Genomic DNA, 16,143 nt, shown 5'->3' on the forward strand with positions numbered 1-16,143 from the left:
TCGGATTTGTATTCGATGCTTTATGCACTTGGACGTTTTGGATTTATAATTACACCACATAGTGTATAAAAATGTATAGTTTTTGTTTGTAAATTAAAAATAAGTTTTCCCGCCTTCTTCACTTTCCCCTTCTTCCATTGATCAAGGTCACTGGACTCACTCTCTTGTTTCCTTCTCACGATTTAGGAGGATTCAAGAGGTTTAGACATTGGATTTCAAGGTCAGAACTCTTCGAACCCTAAATCATTATCTTTGTTTCCCTTTGATTTCGTTGTTTAACCCTAGACTGCAATTTCTAATTCGCTTTCAGTTTCAATTCCATCTGTGAATCTTCAAAATTTGAAGTTGCAAATCAGTTAAATCGAACACATACATACATTTAATTTCATAGAAACTATTACACTGAACAGAATCATAGGAACTACATAACATAGCTTTATTTTGATTCGTAGAGCACCACTACTACACATTTCGAAACTTAAATTGATGATTACTAGGTCATAAACAATACGATAATAGAAAGAAGAATCATCTACCGATGATTTTCGAATTACTATGAGCATATAGAACAGCAATGCTCCTTTATTATCGCTTCTTCGAGGTTGTAACTCACCGGAGCCTTAGATTTTTCATCCTGCATGTGAGAAAAACTATCATCAGCTATCAAAAAATTATGAAATGTATTCAGGAATTGCATATGAAAATATTGTGACATTATGAGTACTAGTGGCTTGATCGTTAGCAATTACATGATGGGCATGGATGGTAGGAAGATAAGGAAAAATAAAAATTGAAGTAGACATTAATTTAAATGCACAATAAATGGTTAAATTCATAAGTTTTAAAGCCACATGAAAAGTGCAATATATTAGAAAGCTAGAAGTGTGCTTATGGTTTTTTTGTTACAAAGCGAATCTGCATCTATAAAGGAGTACTTTATCCACCTAACAAATCCCTTGGTCTCGTGTGCTTGTGTTTGATGCGTAAAATTAGTATTAGGTTGATATCAATGTTGTTGGTTGTTTCGTAGAGGAGAAATGTTGTTTATCACCGATTTTGTTTCGCCTCCTAGGTAGAGTGATGCAATAAAAACCATGTGTATATGTAGAACCTACCATATTTAATAAATAGTGAGACTTACTACGCTACATAAGAATTGAAGAATTTTGGTGAACTATTTAGGTAATATATAGCAGCCCTCTTCTTAAAAAGGGGCGAAATGGTGATACAGGATTTCATGTAGTCAACCTCAAAAGGCTATGAAAAGACTTGTAAATTTGGGATGAGTTGTGGGCTCATGACCACTAGAAGTGATTATACAAGTTTATGTTTAATGGTTCTGAATTTTATGGAGAAAGAGAAAATGGTAGGTCAAGAAATTTAAGGCCAACATGAATCAATGTAAAAGGTGACATAGTCACTTAATTGTTCTAGGTTAGAGACTTTTAGCAATACTAATTAATTACTACTACTACCTGTGTAGTTTGGGAAAGGCACTTGGCCCTCCTCAATATTCTTGACATCCTCCACAAGGATCTCATAATGCCTCTTCACTTCCTCTGCAGTTTTCCCACCAATCACCTTGGCGATATTGTGCCAACGGTCGGGGGTGTCTCTGTCATACACAGCCAGAGCCTTTTCAAAGGCTTTGTTCTGCTTAGCAGTCCAAGAACCAGAACCATGGGAGGACATTGATGCCATATATTTGGTTGGTAGTTGAGGTCTTAAGTTAGAACAGTAAATAGGGTGGGAAATAAGTCAATAACACTATATAGATATGTAGTGATTATATAAGTATCACTATGTAGAATTTTCTAAAATTATTGACGAATTGTTCAAGGTGAAAAGGGTTAGAAAATGGATTGGAAAAGCTGGAAGGCAAAGAACAGTGAGAAGAATGAAGAGAGTCAACAGGAAAGACTCTAGACAAGTCAAGGTCTGGTATGTGGAAAGAGGCGGCAAAGCCTTCTCTTTATAAGCTCCAGGAGCAGAGGGGTGAGGTGGGGTCTTTGCCGGTTGGCCTAGAAAACTTACAAAAATTATAGAATTTTCAATGATTTGTCCCTTAAGAACCATATCATGAACCAAGACAAAGAAGAGCAACAAGGTAGAAGAATCAGTATATCTGAATCTCCAAGATCTTTAAAGTTTTCTCTTCGGCTATATTATTATTATTATGTATAAAGTTTCAAGTCCTTTTCTTCCTTCTGTTTGGATGTCATGTCAGTTAAGTTTTTCTTTATTACGATGTAAGCATGTGATTTTCATACTAAGAAGAGCCTTCCAAAAACAGTAAAAGGTATGATAATTCATTCAGTTTTGGTGTTCCTTGTTTTGTATGTCAATTGTCTATTTATCTTTATCAAAATTCGGTACTTGGTGTGGTTTATTGGGATTACCTAACTCCTGGATATTAGGAATTTCAAGTGGGCTAAGCCCCATAGATAAGGAGGAAAAATTCATATAATGGCGATATCACATACCTATTATCAGAATTTAATAATTATCCAATATATGAGTATAGTGATTTTTTTTGTGCCTAGTAATTTAATGGTGTTGGATGGTAGTTACATTTAAAATTCCATGTGGTAGTTAATGAAGAAGCTATGTACTCTACAAAAATTACCCCAAAAATAAAATATATGGCCTACATATAAACATAATGGCGTAATTACATTTAAAAAATAGGATTTATCTATTTCATATCGTAGTTAATGAAAAAGCTATGTATTCTAAAATCTATTCAAAAAATAAAATATATAGCATAGATTCAAAGAGAGGTGTGTGGATCACACCACATAAATTTGGACCATATATTTTATTTTTAGTTTTTAATTTTTTTAAAGATAGGGGTAAGGGTAAGAGCATCCGCATTTGAGTTAAATTATAACCCAAAATTCACTTTTGTTATTTTAGCTAGTTACCTTTTTAGTACTTACTGTATCAAACTCTCTATTCTAACTCAATCTTATTAAAATATTAATTTCTTATTGTATTTGTTATTCTTTATTTTTTTATTAAATTGATGAGATGCCACTCAAAAAATTCTTAAAAAATACAAAAAAAAAAAAATGCCGTTGGTTGACTAACCGGTTGACCGGTTAGGCTAATTTTGGGCATTTTTCTTCTTCTGCTACAAGCACTCACGGGACATCCGGTAGGATATCGGGGAGGACATCCGGGTGGACGACCGGTTTAAAGATTTTGGCCCAGTTTTGTTCCAGAAAATATAATAAAAAATCATGTAGCTAATGAACAATGGCTCAACAAAGTTGTTGAGGTACTATATCAAATTTAACAAAAAGTTAATTTAGAAAAAAATTTGTTGAGACTGACGGAGAAAGAATTTTATGATTTACTAGTTATATTTTAACTTTTTGTTATTTTGCCTGATGCGGATGTTCTAAGTAGTTTATTAATAGATAATGATATTATGTGTCAGTAATACCTTGTTTCACCATTTTTTTACTCCAAGATAAGCATGCCACTGCAGAAAAGAAATCCATGAAGATCTCTCTATCTGAGACAATGTCATTCAGACTCCCTTTCTCTGTTTTATTCAAAAGACTGTCTTCAACCCTGAGAATTAGGTGGGCCCAAATCCAACGGCCGTACTAATGCTTTCACGAGGGTGCCACGAATCCAGACTTACTCGTTTAGGAGTTGAGTTTGCTAAAATAACCATTGGTGTTCTCTTCGATCTTGTATGTGTACCTTGTCCTGAACAACATTACAAACTGTCTAGCTGGCCAGCTGAGTCCGTACAATGATTATGTTATGTTTTTTTTTTATCCAAGGAAAGCTCAACACGTGTTACCTACTCCTTGCCAATCCTGACACGCTATCCTGAATTTTATGTTTTTTTATATCAATGGGAGTTCTAGCTAGCAGGTGCACGTAGTTTTCCCTCTCAATGGTGATTGGTCACTTGAGCACAAGAGTCTCCTGTAACCATCTATTGTTCTGGAAAAGAAGAATGCTATGATCCCACTAATACACTCCGAATGTACCCGAATGAAAGTTGTATGACTGAGATTGAAATTGTGTACTCTGAGGAAACTTTATAAAAACTAATAATTAAAAACAAAAACTTTTTCTTGAATATGAAATAAAATTTTGAAACTACCCTTGATGGGTAATTTCCCCTCTTTTTACCAGTTGTGGTTCAGTATTTTGCCAGTTTCAATGCCTACTATTGTTAGAGTTTATATTTTCCAGTGATAATTTGGAAATTAAAATTCCTTTCAAATCTAAATAATATCTAATATCACAGACATGGAGACATGGGACATAGTGATTTTGTAAAAAGTAGGATACAGACATGGTGGGGACATGGCAGAAACATGTTTTTATATATTTTTATTTGCTATTTATATATGAATATAAATTTGGGGCACAAAACCTCGTGTAATTTGTTTCCCTTCACTTTTTTCGCTCTTTGTTTTCATATATTTCACTTTTGACCTCCAATCAACTTTCTAAAATTATAAAAAGAATTAAAGATGTCTTTAGACGTGTCCAAACATACGAAACATGTGTCCGTGAAGTGTCCCCAAAGTGTGTAGTCCAAAAATAATAATTCAAAAAATTGGCATGGGGTCCGACACATGGGCACACATGTCCCTAGTTTGTCGGTGTATACTACGCCCATTTGGAAGTGTTGGTGCTTCATAGATCCAAGTTGAAGCCAGCCTTGTTACTTGTCTTTGACTGCTAATTAGAATATGAAATACCTACTTATGGGTTTTCGTGTCTGATCAATCTTGATTATATCATCTAAGTCATCGAGCTCAACATTAATTTAAAGAACGAAAAAACCGTGTTTTACATGTTCATAATCCATCAGAAGTCATGTGCAATCCACATCATAATTAGGACTTATGCCATTGATCATACTCCATTGTATTTATGGAAACCATGGTTCTGGGTCTTGCAGATGGGGCACAAGCAAATGTAAAAGTTGGGTATTAGGTAAATGGTAGTGAGAAATCTTTTCATCACAGCAGAGAGATTTATTCCTTTCATGTGCCAAACAGATCCAAAGCACATGTCAACAAAAACAAAATACATTAGCACCATATATAACAAGGATATCTGTTGATGATTTGCTTTCTTTGTACTTGGCTGTTAATTTGAATGTTGTGTTGGCACCAGATATATTGGAAAGTGGCATTACCTAACTTGTTCTTTAATTTTAACTCATTATAGGATTGAAACCATAGCTTTCAATTTGTTACTTTTGGTCATTTTTCAAGTTCAAAGAAAAGTGATTTTGATTTTTACTTCTCTTGGGTGAGCATATGGTTTGAGCTTTGGACTGTCCCATAATTTTTGTTTACCTTTTCGCTTGTTTATGATGAAGATGTACAGTGTTATAACTGATGATATCTGGTAAGTCATGGGCAGCCAAATGTAATGATGTGATAGAATCTTTTTTTGGTCCAGGCTCAAAACTTCAGTTTGTCCACTTGGGTGACTTTACTATCCTCTTCTTTTGGTGTTAGCTTAGCAAAAATGCTACTAATACAAAAATAAATTACATAATCGAACACACACACTCCCCACAAACATGTCATTGTCTTGTCCCATTTTGTGATTTGTTGTTGTGTTAGTAGGACTGTTTTTTCCTTGAAATTTTTAACAGAAGGCTCATTTCAGAGGCCACACTGAAGATAATGGTGTTTCATGTGTTTTTGATTGAGCCTTGTTCTCGTTTTCTTTTCCTTCTTGTAATTATGGCTACTAATACAAGGTTGTTTAGGAAATTGTTTACTTCTTGTAATTGTTTTGTGAACTTCTATAACAATCATTTATCATAATACATGCTATCTGAGGCGAGATAGTTGTCTGCTCAACTCTGGGGCTGATGACACCATACAGTCCTGCTTGGGTTTCTATGGCACAGTAACGAGAACCATATTCATATTTCAAAAGATTCTCATTGGAGGAGTATCTCAATAGAGGAAAGGACACAATTTCTTTGGGGAACCTAAATATCTGTTTGGAATGATATTGAGATCTCCAAAAGAGTATCAAATTTTAGACGGTTCGTTGTGTGATACCGTATAGTATAGCTTTAGGCTGCAAGTGGACTAGGGTAGCCCCAACCTATGGGCCTATATTAGATAAAATCTTGCAAGTAGACTCCATTTGAGTCCATTCCCTTGTAGAATCCACAAAACTAACTCTTGAAAATAAGGAGCTAAAAAGGATCAGAATGGCACTTAGAAGAGCCTCATGTTATAAGGAAATGCATGATGCTTCTCTTTTATAATTCTTGATGAAACAATTGTCTTAACTTCTTTTCATATATATATACATATCTATAATAGCGATGGGTGCAAAATCTAAACTTTTGGGCAATTTGTGAGGAAGATGGGTTAAATTTGAAAGCTGTTTAGCAGTTAGCAGTTATTTTGTGGCCCTTATTGGAAAAGAAAGTGTTACAAAGCTTCAAACCATCTTATGAGATGGTGTGCTTTATGTAGTAGTACAAATAGTACAAATGTGTGTATATGTACTGTTTTGTTCATGACATGCTTGCCTGTTAAGTCAACTGATTTCGTTCATTTTCATTGTATAGTGAATGATAAATAAGATTATTCTTCACAAGTTTTCATGTTATTTTGCCATTTTTTTCCTCAACGTGTTTTCATGATCTTCATTTTCATTGTTTTCATGATCTTCAACGTGTTTGTGAAGGAAGAACTCAGAGAACACAAATTGTTACTGTGCGTCCTAGATGAAATTTTCTCATTGCTTGCTACTTTTGACCATTCTTGCCTGTTGAACAACAGAAATGGAAAAATTGAGAGTAATCATGGCCTCTATAATCAAGTTGCACAAGTCATATCAAAGGGGATACTGGCCACAAGCTAATGGGCCTGGTGGTGATCATTAGTTGGAAATTACATCTGCAACTTTCTAGGAATCTTTACAAAATAAAAAAGAAAGCAAAGCTTTAAAAAATTGAGACAAGTCTTCCTACTGATATGGGGAAGAATCCTAATCATCCAATCTATCTCCTATAGAAAGCAATATCTGTAGATTCTTCTCCCTCCATTTCTCTTAGGACTTTACTTCTGCTGGTGGTCCTATTCCCAAGTTGGAGAAGTTGGATTACCTTGGCTCTTCATGGTCCAAGGCCAATTTCTGGGCTATTTGGAGAGTTTTTAAGGAGAGTTGCAATCACGATTAAGCAGCCTTTAATCTGTTGCAACTGGGGAATCAGGAATCGGTGACTATGGAAAGGAGAAAGAAGTCGGCTGCCCAGACTTGGCAATTGAAAAGTCCAGCCCACATTTCTCCTTAAAACACAGTTATTAAGGAGAGGGAAACTGGAGCCTTATAATTAGCACAGACGGGGTAACTCCAGGCGATGTAAAGCACATTCCAACACACCCTCTTGGACCACACAACATACAATAGCCGGACAAACAACACACCAATCACAGGTCTAACCAAGCTCTGATACCAAATTGAAAAGCCTAGCTCACACTTTTTCTTAAAACCCAGATATTAAGGAGAGAAAAACTAGAACCTTATAATCAGCACATATGGGACAACTCTAAGCGTTGTGAGACACATTTCAACACTAGCCCGATAGTTGCATGCAAAAGCATACAATTTGCTTTTTATATGGAATCTTCTGATCTAAAGGGACAATTTGGCAAAATAGAACTGCTAGATTTAATTGCAAAAAAGAGAAGCATCTCTTGGGGTATAGTGGGAAATAAGAAGGGGGACATTCCATTCATGTGAATTAGTATATCATAACACCTCCTTTTGGGTTGATAAGTAGATTTTGGAACTTGTTTAGAACTATTTCCATACATTTGATCTCAAGAAAAAATCTCTATTTTACATAGACTCTTCAGCTTGCTAAGTACCTATGTCGACATGACACGACACTAGTGCGGATAAGGTATATGATCCAATCCTGCTATTTTGAAACATATATTACTCATTTTAAAGTTTGGAGTAAAATTATTGTATTCTATATTTTGCATTGCCAATACATTAAAATTATAGCAAAATCTTATATATAATATGATACATGAATAAATTTACTTTTATATATTTAAAATTATTTTTTCCAATTAGATGACGTATCCTCATACCCTTATCTAATTTTTGGATCCTTTTGTTGCCAATTTCGCCTATCCTAAAATTTGGAATTTGATGTGTTCGATCCCTAGATATACACCTCCACCCGAGTCCATGTAGCATAGGAAAATCCTGAATCCATAAAGAATGGTCTTTTGAGTTGATAATGCATATGTGGCATATATCAATAGGATATTTGACATGAGCTATGTGAAAAATGAAAAAACAAATATAGAGAGGATAATAATTGAATGAACAGATTTGAGTATCACCAATCAACAATTATTTCTTGTGGCTATTCCAATGAAGTAATAATATCAAGTTAAAATTTTTCAAGTTGTGTTGAAGCCACCACACGCTTACATTTTTTTTTTTTGATCGGCAAAAGAAAACTTTATTGATGAACCACATATAAATTACATATGATAGGCAAAACATCAATAAAGAGGAGCTTGGAGCTAGAAAAAGTTCCAACCTCCTAGTTGGTGAGAAACCAACAACACAAAACAAAGCAAAAGCAGCACCTAAATGACAGATAGACAAACAGCAGCAAAAGATAGACAAATAGCAGCAAATCAATTTCCACACTTCATAATTGATTTCCAAAATCAGCAGCAGATAGACATGCTCGAACCTCATAGTTACTAAAATAGACATGCAGCAGCAGAGCAATACACACCTTTCCATCACAAAGCCTCATGAGGTATTGAAGACAGCATCACACCAACACTGCAAACCTACAGACTGAGTGACCATCACTACTGCAAAAAAAACGGAGATGCTCTGATTGAAGAACATCACAAACTAGAATAAAACACGCAGCAACAATAAAACAAGCAGCTCCAACCACCTCATCTTTGATATATATTTCCAAAGTCTTGAAAGCACATATGCAAATCCAGGCCAAACCAACAAGAAAACCAGCAAGAACCCAATGCAGACCAGAAGCAAACCCAGTGCAAAAGCCAGTACAAAAACCATAGCAAACAAAAGCAGCAATAACAGTCTAGAGATAGAATTTGAGCAGTCTCAGCCTCTGCAATTCCAACCAGAACAGATTAGCAGCCCAAACTGCAATTGGAAGATGATAAAGCTCTAAAGACAAAATGGCACACAACCAGCCCATCTAATGATTTCTAAACCCAGTTCTGATTTGTCTCCAATTGAAGGTTAAATCATCAACTGAGAAGGGAAGGTCCTTAATGGTTGCTTTTAGCCATAGTGCTGATCTGATTTTGATAGATTCACTCATATATGAAAAGTTTGGATGAGCCTCTTCGAAAATACATTTGTTCCTACGTTTCCACAGAGACCAAAGGACAATGAGTGGGATGGCTCTCCAAATTAATCTATCAAAGTGCTTGAAGTTTACACTCATCCACCATTGGAGAAGGCCATCAACTGAATCTTGAATGCACCAAGAAAGCCCCCAATCATGAATAATTGAAGACCAGATTAGCCAAGAAAAAGGGTAATGGAGCAAGACATGGGAAGCGGATTCAGAGTCATGGCCACAGAAGGTGCAACTGGTGGAGACAGAAGGGTCTAAAAAACCAATTCTGTGCATAAATTCTGCTGACTTGATTTTGTTCTTCCAAGCCAACCAACAGAAAAAAGAAACCTTAGGGGGGACAGCTCTATTCCAAATATGCTTACAGATTGGAAAATGAGAACCAAGGATGGAATCACTAAAAGAGTATATTGAAGAAATAGAGAACTCACCAATGCTTGCAGTAGCACAAGCCCAGAAATAACAGTCAGCTCCATGAGGAGACAGAGAAGGGGCGGAAGATAGGGCTCTAAGCAAACTAGATTCTTCATCTAATTCTCAAGAAAACATCACTCTTCTAATGGGAAAATTCCAATTGTTTGGACTGGTTTTCCTTGTAAAGAATTAATGAAGAGAGCCATCTTTATCAGTTGAAAGATTAAAAAGGAGGGGAAAATCGTTCTTAAGACAAGTGTTGCTACACCATTTCTCATGCCAAAATTTAATTCTATTTCCGTCCCCCACTTTAATTTGGCAATTATCCACATAAAAATTGAAAATATTACTGCTATGATTCCCAATAGATAAGATGTCTTTCCAAACTCTAGAATGTTTGTAGGAGAATCTTACCGGTGGATTCCAACAAGCTTCATCTGTCTTGTATTTGCTACATATAGCCCTCCTCCAAAGTGAATTAATTTGAGTTCCAAATTTCCACCACCATTTAAGCAATAGACAAGCATTTACATCTCTGATTCTTCTAATGCCCAGACCCCCTTGATCAATGCTTTTTGTGGCCTCCCCCTATTTCACTAATGAACTTTCTTTTTAGGTCATTACCACCCCATAAAAAAGCCGATTCAATCCTCTCGAATTCTCTAGCCACACCTTCTGGCATCTTAAATAAAGAGAGAAAATATACTGGTAAACTAGATAAGGTGGACTTGATTAGAGTTAATCTACCTGCAAAAGATAGCAATTTTCTCTTCCACCCCGAGAGTTTGGATCTGATTTTGTCAAGCACAAGTTTTCATGTAGATTTTCTCCCAGGGTTGGCTCCAAGAGGTAGTCCCGGAAATCTCAGAGGTAGGCTATGAACTTGACAGTTGAGGAGCTTTGCAAAGGAGAGCAAAATAGCATCATCTAATGTTAGAAGATTCAGGGGAAAACACCAAGTTATTGTAGGGCATGGATTTTCTTGTCGGCATGCCGTCGTGTTGTCAATCTCTGAAAAGAGCATTCTGACGTCAACGTTACCTGCTTCGGGTCCAACAAAGTGGCTTAAGATAGTTTGAACGAAAATATAAACAGCATCTTCATGCTGTTTAACAGTATGGATGATGGGGTCAGTTTCAATCTTGAAAGAATTAAATATTTCATTCTGTTGAGTAGTAGTAAGAACATTATCCCACCATCTCCTAAGAATGCCAGCAAAGCCATTAGCAATAAAGCGAGCAATTTGGTGATCAGTATCAACATTTTGTTTGCAAACAATACCATACATTAACATTTGATGTACAGTTTCAAAATTTTGATATTTAGTTTGCCTATTGATATTCCATTCATAAATGGTTCTACCATGGAAAGATTTCTAGGTGTGGAGAAAATCTTCTTCATATAAAATATCCTGAGGTGTAGGTCTGGGATAATAATACCTACTAGGTCCGATTAAAGCCATTCTGGAAGTCTGTTGAGGAAAATAGGTTTTATTAACAGACTGAATATCCTAAAAATTATTTTGTATTTCTAAAATGTGTAAGGGAGAAAGTTCTTCTTCCTCGTTATGAATGTTGTTTGGTTGTTGAGCAGAAAGCATATTTATCTAAGAGCTAGATGATTGACCTATATTAATGCTTTTCATTTTCTGGATAAGAACATCCATGAATTCATTATCCTGTTTATTAGATCTAAGTTTAAAATTAGTCACCACTAAGGGGGGTTTGACATTTACGGGTTGTATAGGGAGAGTTGGTGTAAAGCGTATCTTTTGGTTTGGTACTAATTCTCCTATTGATTCTTCAATTGTGGTCATCTGTTTGCCTACGGTTTGAAAATAAAGATTTATATAATTATTTTGTTTAATTATCGGGATGAGATTTTTAATTTAAGCAAATTCTCATTTTTTCAGCTGTGGTGTCAGGTGGTTTGACAAAGGCTGTTATGACTAAAGGGTTACTGGAGCAGAAATCTACGCTTTGTGATAATTCCAATGATTGTGGAGGCGGATGTGTAGATTTAATACTTTGTCCATCCGTTGTCAGCCATGTTTTCTGTAGATCATCTAAAACATTAAGTTCCTAATAGTAATTCAATAACAGTGGCAAACTCAAAATATCATTTTGAAAAAGGCCTAAGTATCTGATTTTGATTCAAATGAAAATAATACTGTTGTTTTAGTGTTTCTAGCTGTCGGGAAGTATGGTCATTAAAATACCATATTCTAAATTCCTGATATTTAGATTGCATAAAATCCTGGTTTAGTTGTTTTCTAAGCTCACTTTCTGGAGAAAAATCCATTAAACTTCAAAATTCATATCACTAACTGTTGGGCTATAAGGCCTTCTGATTTCATATACTCCGTGAGGTATTTGGTTTTCTAATATGTGAATACCTTGAATAACTGGATCTGCAAGTGGATCACTAGGTGCCCTACTAGGGGGTCTAGAAGGCATACCTTGTATTACTGATTCAATAGGGTCCGAAATAGATTGCTTAGATGACTCTGGTAAATCTACTCGATAAGGGGAAGTAGTTCGAAAACTGGTACTAGACACACTTCGGCTTAGGGGTCGTCTAAAATTGAGGTATACACTACCACCTTGAGTTTGTACTACCTGGTCAATGGTTTGCCTAATGATCGGCCTGGCTAGAACAGCATTTGGAATGTGCCAAGTGTCTGGAAAAGTAATGTTTTGCCAAGGTATCATTCTTGGAACCGCTACTTGGCTACTAAAAGTGTAACGCCCCAACCCTTCACATATCATCGATATTGTCCGCTTTAGGCCATGCCCACATAGATTTGTTCTTCCCAGTGGGTCATCCATCCCAGAACTACTCCAGCCTAAGCACGCTTAATTGGGGAGTTCTAATAGGGATCTCACCACCCAGAAAAAGGCCTCAATGCTATATAAGGGTTCAGGTTTTTACTTTTATAGCCCAGGAACTCCCCCTCCATTCTCGATGTGGGACACCGGGGCCTTACAATCCACCCCCCATAAGGCTGCACGTCCCCCATGCAGTAGCCTGCCAGCTCGCAAGCCCGCCCATATGCACTGAGAAACGCCAGGGGGCCACACTCAATACTGCGGAGAGTCGGCTCTGATACAATTTTGTAACGCCCTAACCCTTCACATATCATCGATATTGTTCACTTTGGAACACGCCCGCACGAATTTGTTCTTCCCAGTGGGTCACCCATCCCAGAACTACTCCAGCCTAAGCACGCTTAACTGGGGAGTTCTAATAGGGATCTCACCAACTGGGAAAAGGCCATGATGCTATATAAGGGTCCAGGTTTTTACTTTTGTAGCCCAGGAACTCCCCCTCCATTCCCGATGTGGGACACCGGGGCCTTACAGAAAAGATTAGTGTCAATTAGGACAGTGTGTCCTAATTCACTTTGTTTTCGGGTACAAGGATTCAAAGTTGTAAGAACCTTTAAATGGATTCTAAAAATTGCCAATAAAGGAGGTGTCTTTGGTAAATACTGATGACCATTGGTAAGCACTCTTAGTTCTAAAACTTCTGATAAGTTTGGATCCATGAGTTCAATACTCAAATTCGGGTATATATTGTAATATACTGGTCCATGTGATAAACTGGTTTCTATAGCCCCCATAAGAGAAGCTTTCCAATCAAGACACCTACCATCTCATAGAGTACATTGGATACTGGTATTTTGGCCTAGCAAGGTCAAAGGTTTAAAAGTTATCTGAACTAATCCTATGTGAATGTATTTATATTTTCTGAGGAAAGGTGAACATGAAGTAATGTAATTATTTCATCATTATTTTGTAGTGGTACTGCATGTTCAAATGTGTTTATTATCTTTTTACTGGAGAAATCAAATGTTCCAATTTTATAAATTGTATTTGGTTTTACACTTGGGTTAGTCCATTTATCTAGGGCTTCCTTGACTTCTTGGTATGCAACAAGTTCTGCTGCTTCTGATGTAGAAGCTATTGTATTTGTTACTGTTGTTATATCTGAAGGTTCAGTAGAAGACATGATGATTGTACTGTGACCATATGTATAATTTAAATAGAATATAATAATAATACTAACAAAACAATTCTCAATCAAACAGTCATGCAAAATCCTTTTTTACAAATTCAAACAGAATTATGCCAAAAATACCCGGATTTGTCAGAAACAAAATCAGTCATTAAAAGCATGGATTTTGTGAAGGAACAATTTATCCAGACTATTTTCAGTGATGACACCTCCATGAAATCTGTTACTAGCAATCAAGACCGGGACGATCCAGATCAGGATGAAAATGAATTTGCTGTTCTAGCCTACGAATCACAAGATGAACCCAACTTTGGTGATTTTTGGGATTCACTCACTAGCATGATTACCGAAAAGATTGACAAGGAAAAAGATAAAAAAAGGAAAATGTAAAGCATGAGTCTTTGTTTCCCACCAGTATCATTCATCTGGAGCGTCGGCACAAACCGACAACCAACAGTACATCCACTTTCTGCAACAGCATATTCTTTGTCTGTCATCCAGAACAAAGATCGACAATGGCCTCACTCCAGGCCAAGGAAGATAAAGATGTTTAGTCAAAAGAAGATTCTCACTCAGCTTTGAGGATATGGACGATCGACTCCAACCACCAAGGACACGCCACTTGTCCTTACCTTATTTTATCTTTTCTTTTCTTTTGTCTATAAAAGGGATGTCCTCACCCTTGTTGAGGTAGAGTTTTTTTTTTTCCAAAAAAATTGTTTTCTTTTTAAGTGTGATATCTGAGTGTACTCTCTATTTCTCCCTTGTAAAATTTTCCAGTTTATGATATATAAATTAAGTATTGAAGAACTATGGTGTTTTGAAGACTCTGGTTGTAAGTGTTTTTTTCTTTATTATGTATGCCTGTAAATTTACTTGTTGATTTGATTAATGTTTTAGAATTTTATTATGATAGTAGAAATATATATTTGCAATAGCTTCAAGTTAGCAACCCGTATTTACAGCCATATCTTTATAACTAGTTAGAATTTTGTAACCCACAAATAACTAGGATCCAACAGCATATCCAGGAGCAGATCTGCCTGTGGGCAGTCGCTAACCGGCCACCACCTCAACAGTAAAACCACGAGACCATATATGTAGGAATTTAAATCTAATATAATAATAATATAAATAATAATATTCTTGGGTTTGTGCTTGTTAAGGGTAAAACAGAGTAAGGTTAAGTGGGACGTCACCTAAGTCGCGTATAGGCTAGAAAACCATAGGTGCAGTGATTGCATGTAGCTTTATTCCTTAGTAAAGCATTGACAAACGTGCTTAACTATAACCCTGTGTCAAACACCATAGTTGGTATCAGCGCCAAGTTTATTATTATTGGTATTATTATTATATTCTATTTAAATTATACATATATGGTCACAGTACAATCATCATGTCTTCTACTGAACCTTTAGATATAACAACAGTGGCGAATTCAGTAGCTTCTACATCAGAAGCAGCAGAACTTGTTGCATACCAGGAAGTCAAGGAAGCCCTAGATAAATGGACTATCCCAAGTGTAAAACCAGATACAATTTATAAAATTGGAACATTCGATTTCTCCAGTAAAACGATAATAAAAACATTTGAACATGCAATACCACTACAGAATAATGATGAAATAATTTAATTACTTCATGTCCAAGACTTAGCACCTTTCCTCAGAAAATATAAATACATACACATAGGATTAGTTCAGATAGCTTTTAAACCTTTGACCTTGCTAGGCCAAAATACCAGTATCCAATGTACATCATGAAATGGTAAGTGTCTTGATTGGAAAGCTTCTCTTATGGGGGCTATAGAAACCAGTTTATCACATGGACCGGTATATTTCAATATATACCCGAATTTGAGTGTTGCACTCATGGATCCAAACTTATCAGAAGTTTTAGAACTAACAGTGCTTACCAATGGTTATCAGTATTTACCAGGGACACCTCTTTTATTGGCAATTTTTAGAATCCATTTAAAGGTTCTTACAACTTTGAATCCTTATACCCGACTGTCCTAATTTACACTAATCTTTTCAGTAGCCAAGTAGCTGTTCCAAGAATGATACCTTGGCAAAACATTACTTTTCCAGACACCTGACACATTCCAAATGTTGTTCCAGCCAGGCCAGTCATTAGGCAAACCATTGACTAGGTAGTACAAACTCAAGGTGGTAGTGTATACCTCAATTTTCGACGACCCCTAAGCCGAAGTGTGTCTAGTACCAGTTTTTGAACTACTTCCCCTTATCGAGTAGATTTACTAGAGTCATCTAAGCAATCTATTTCAAACCCTATTGAATCAGCAATACAAGGTAT

The 16,143-nt window shown here is 36.1% G+C and overlaps 1 protein-coding gene across 1 annotated transcript; it reads right to left on the bottom strand.

Annotated features, from left to right (window-relative positions):
• Window positions 1–356: 356 nt before the first annotated feature.
• On the bottom strand, window positions 357–1,844 carry RL1 (RAD-like 1). Its single transcript, XM_028228795.2, has 2 exons — window positions 1,476–1,844; window positions 357–634 (listed from the first exon to the last, which is right to left on the bottom strand). The coding sequence occupies exons 1-2, from the start codon at window positions 1,699–1,701 to the stop codon at window positions 630–632; spliced, it is 231 nt and encodes a 76-aa protein (XP_028084596.2). The 5' UTR covers window positions 1,702–1,844; the 3' UTR covers window positions 357–629.
• Between the last annotated feature and the right edge of the window lie 14,299 nt (window positions 1,845–16,143).

Source organism: Camellia sinensis, chromosome 2 (genome assembly GCF_055761805.1).
Source record: "Camellia sinensis isolate YWXY chromosome 2, ASM5576180v1, whole genome shotgun sequence".
NCBI lineage: Eukaryota > Viridiplantae > Streptophyta > Magnoliopsida > Ericales > Theaceae > Camellia > Camellia sinensis.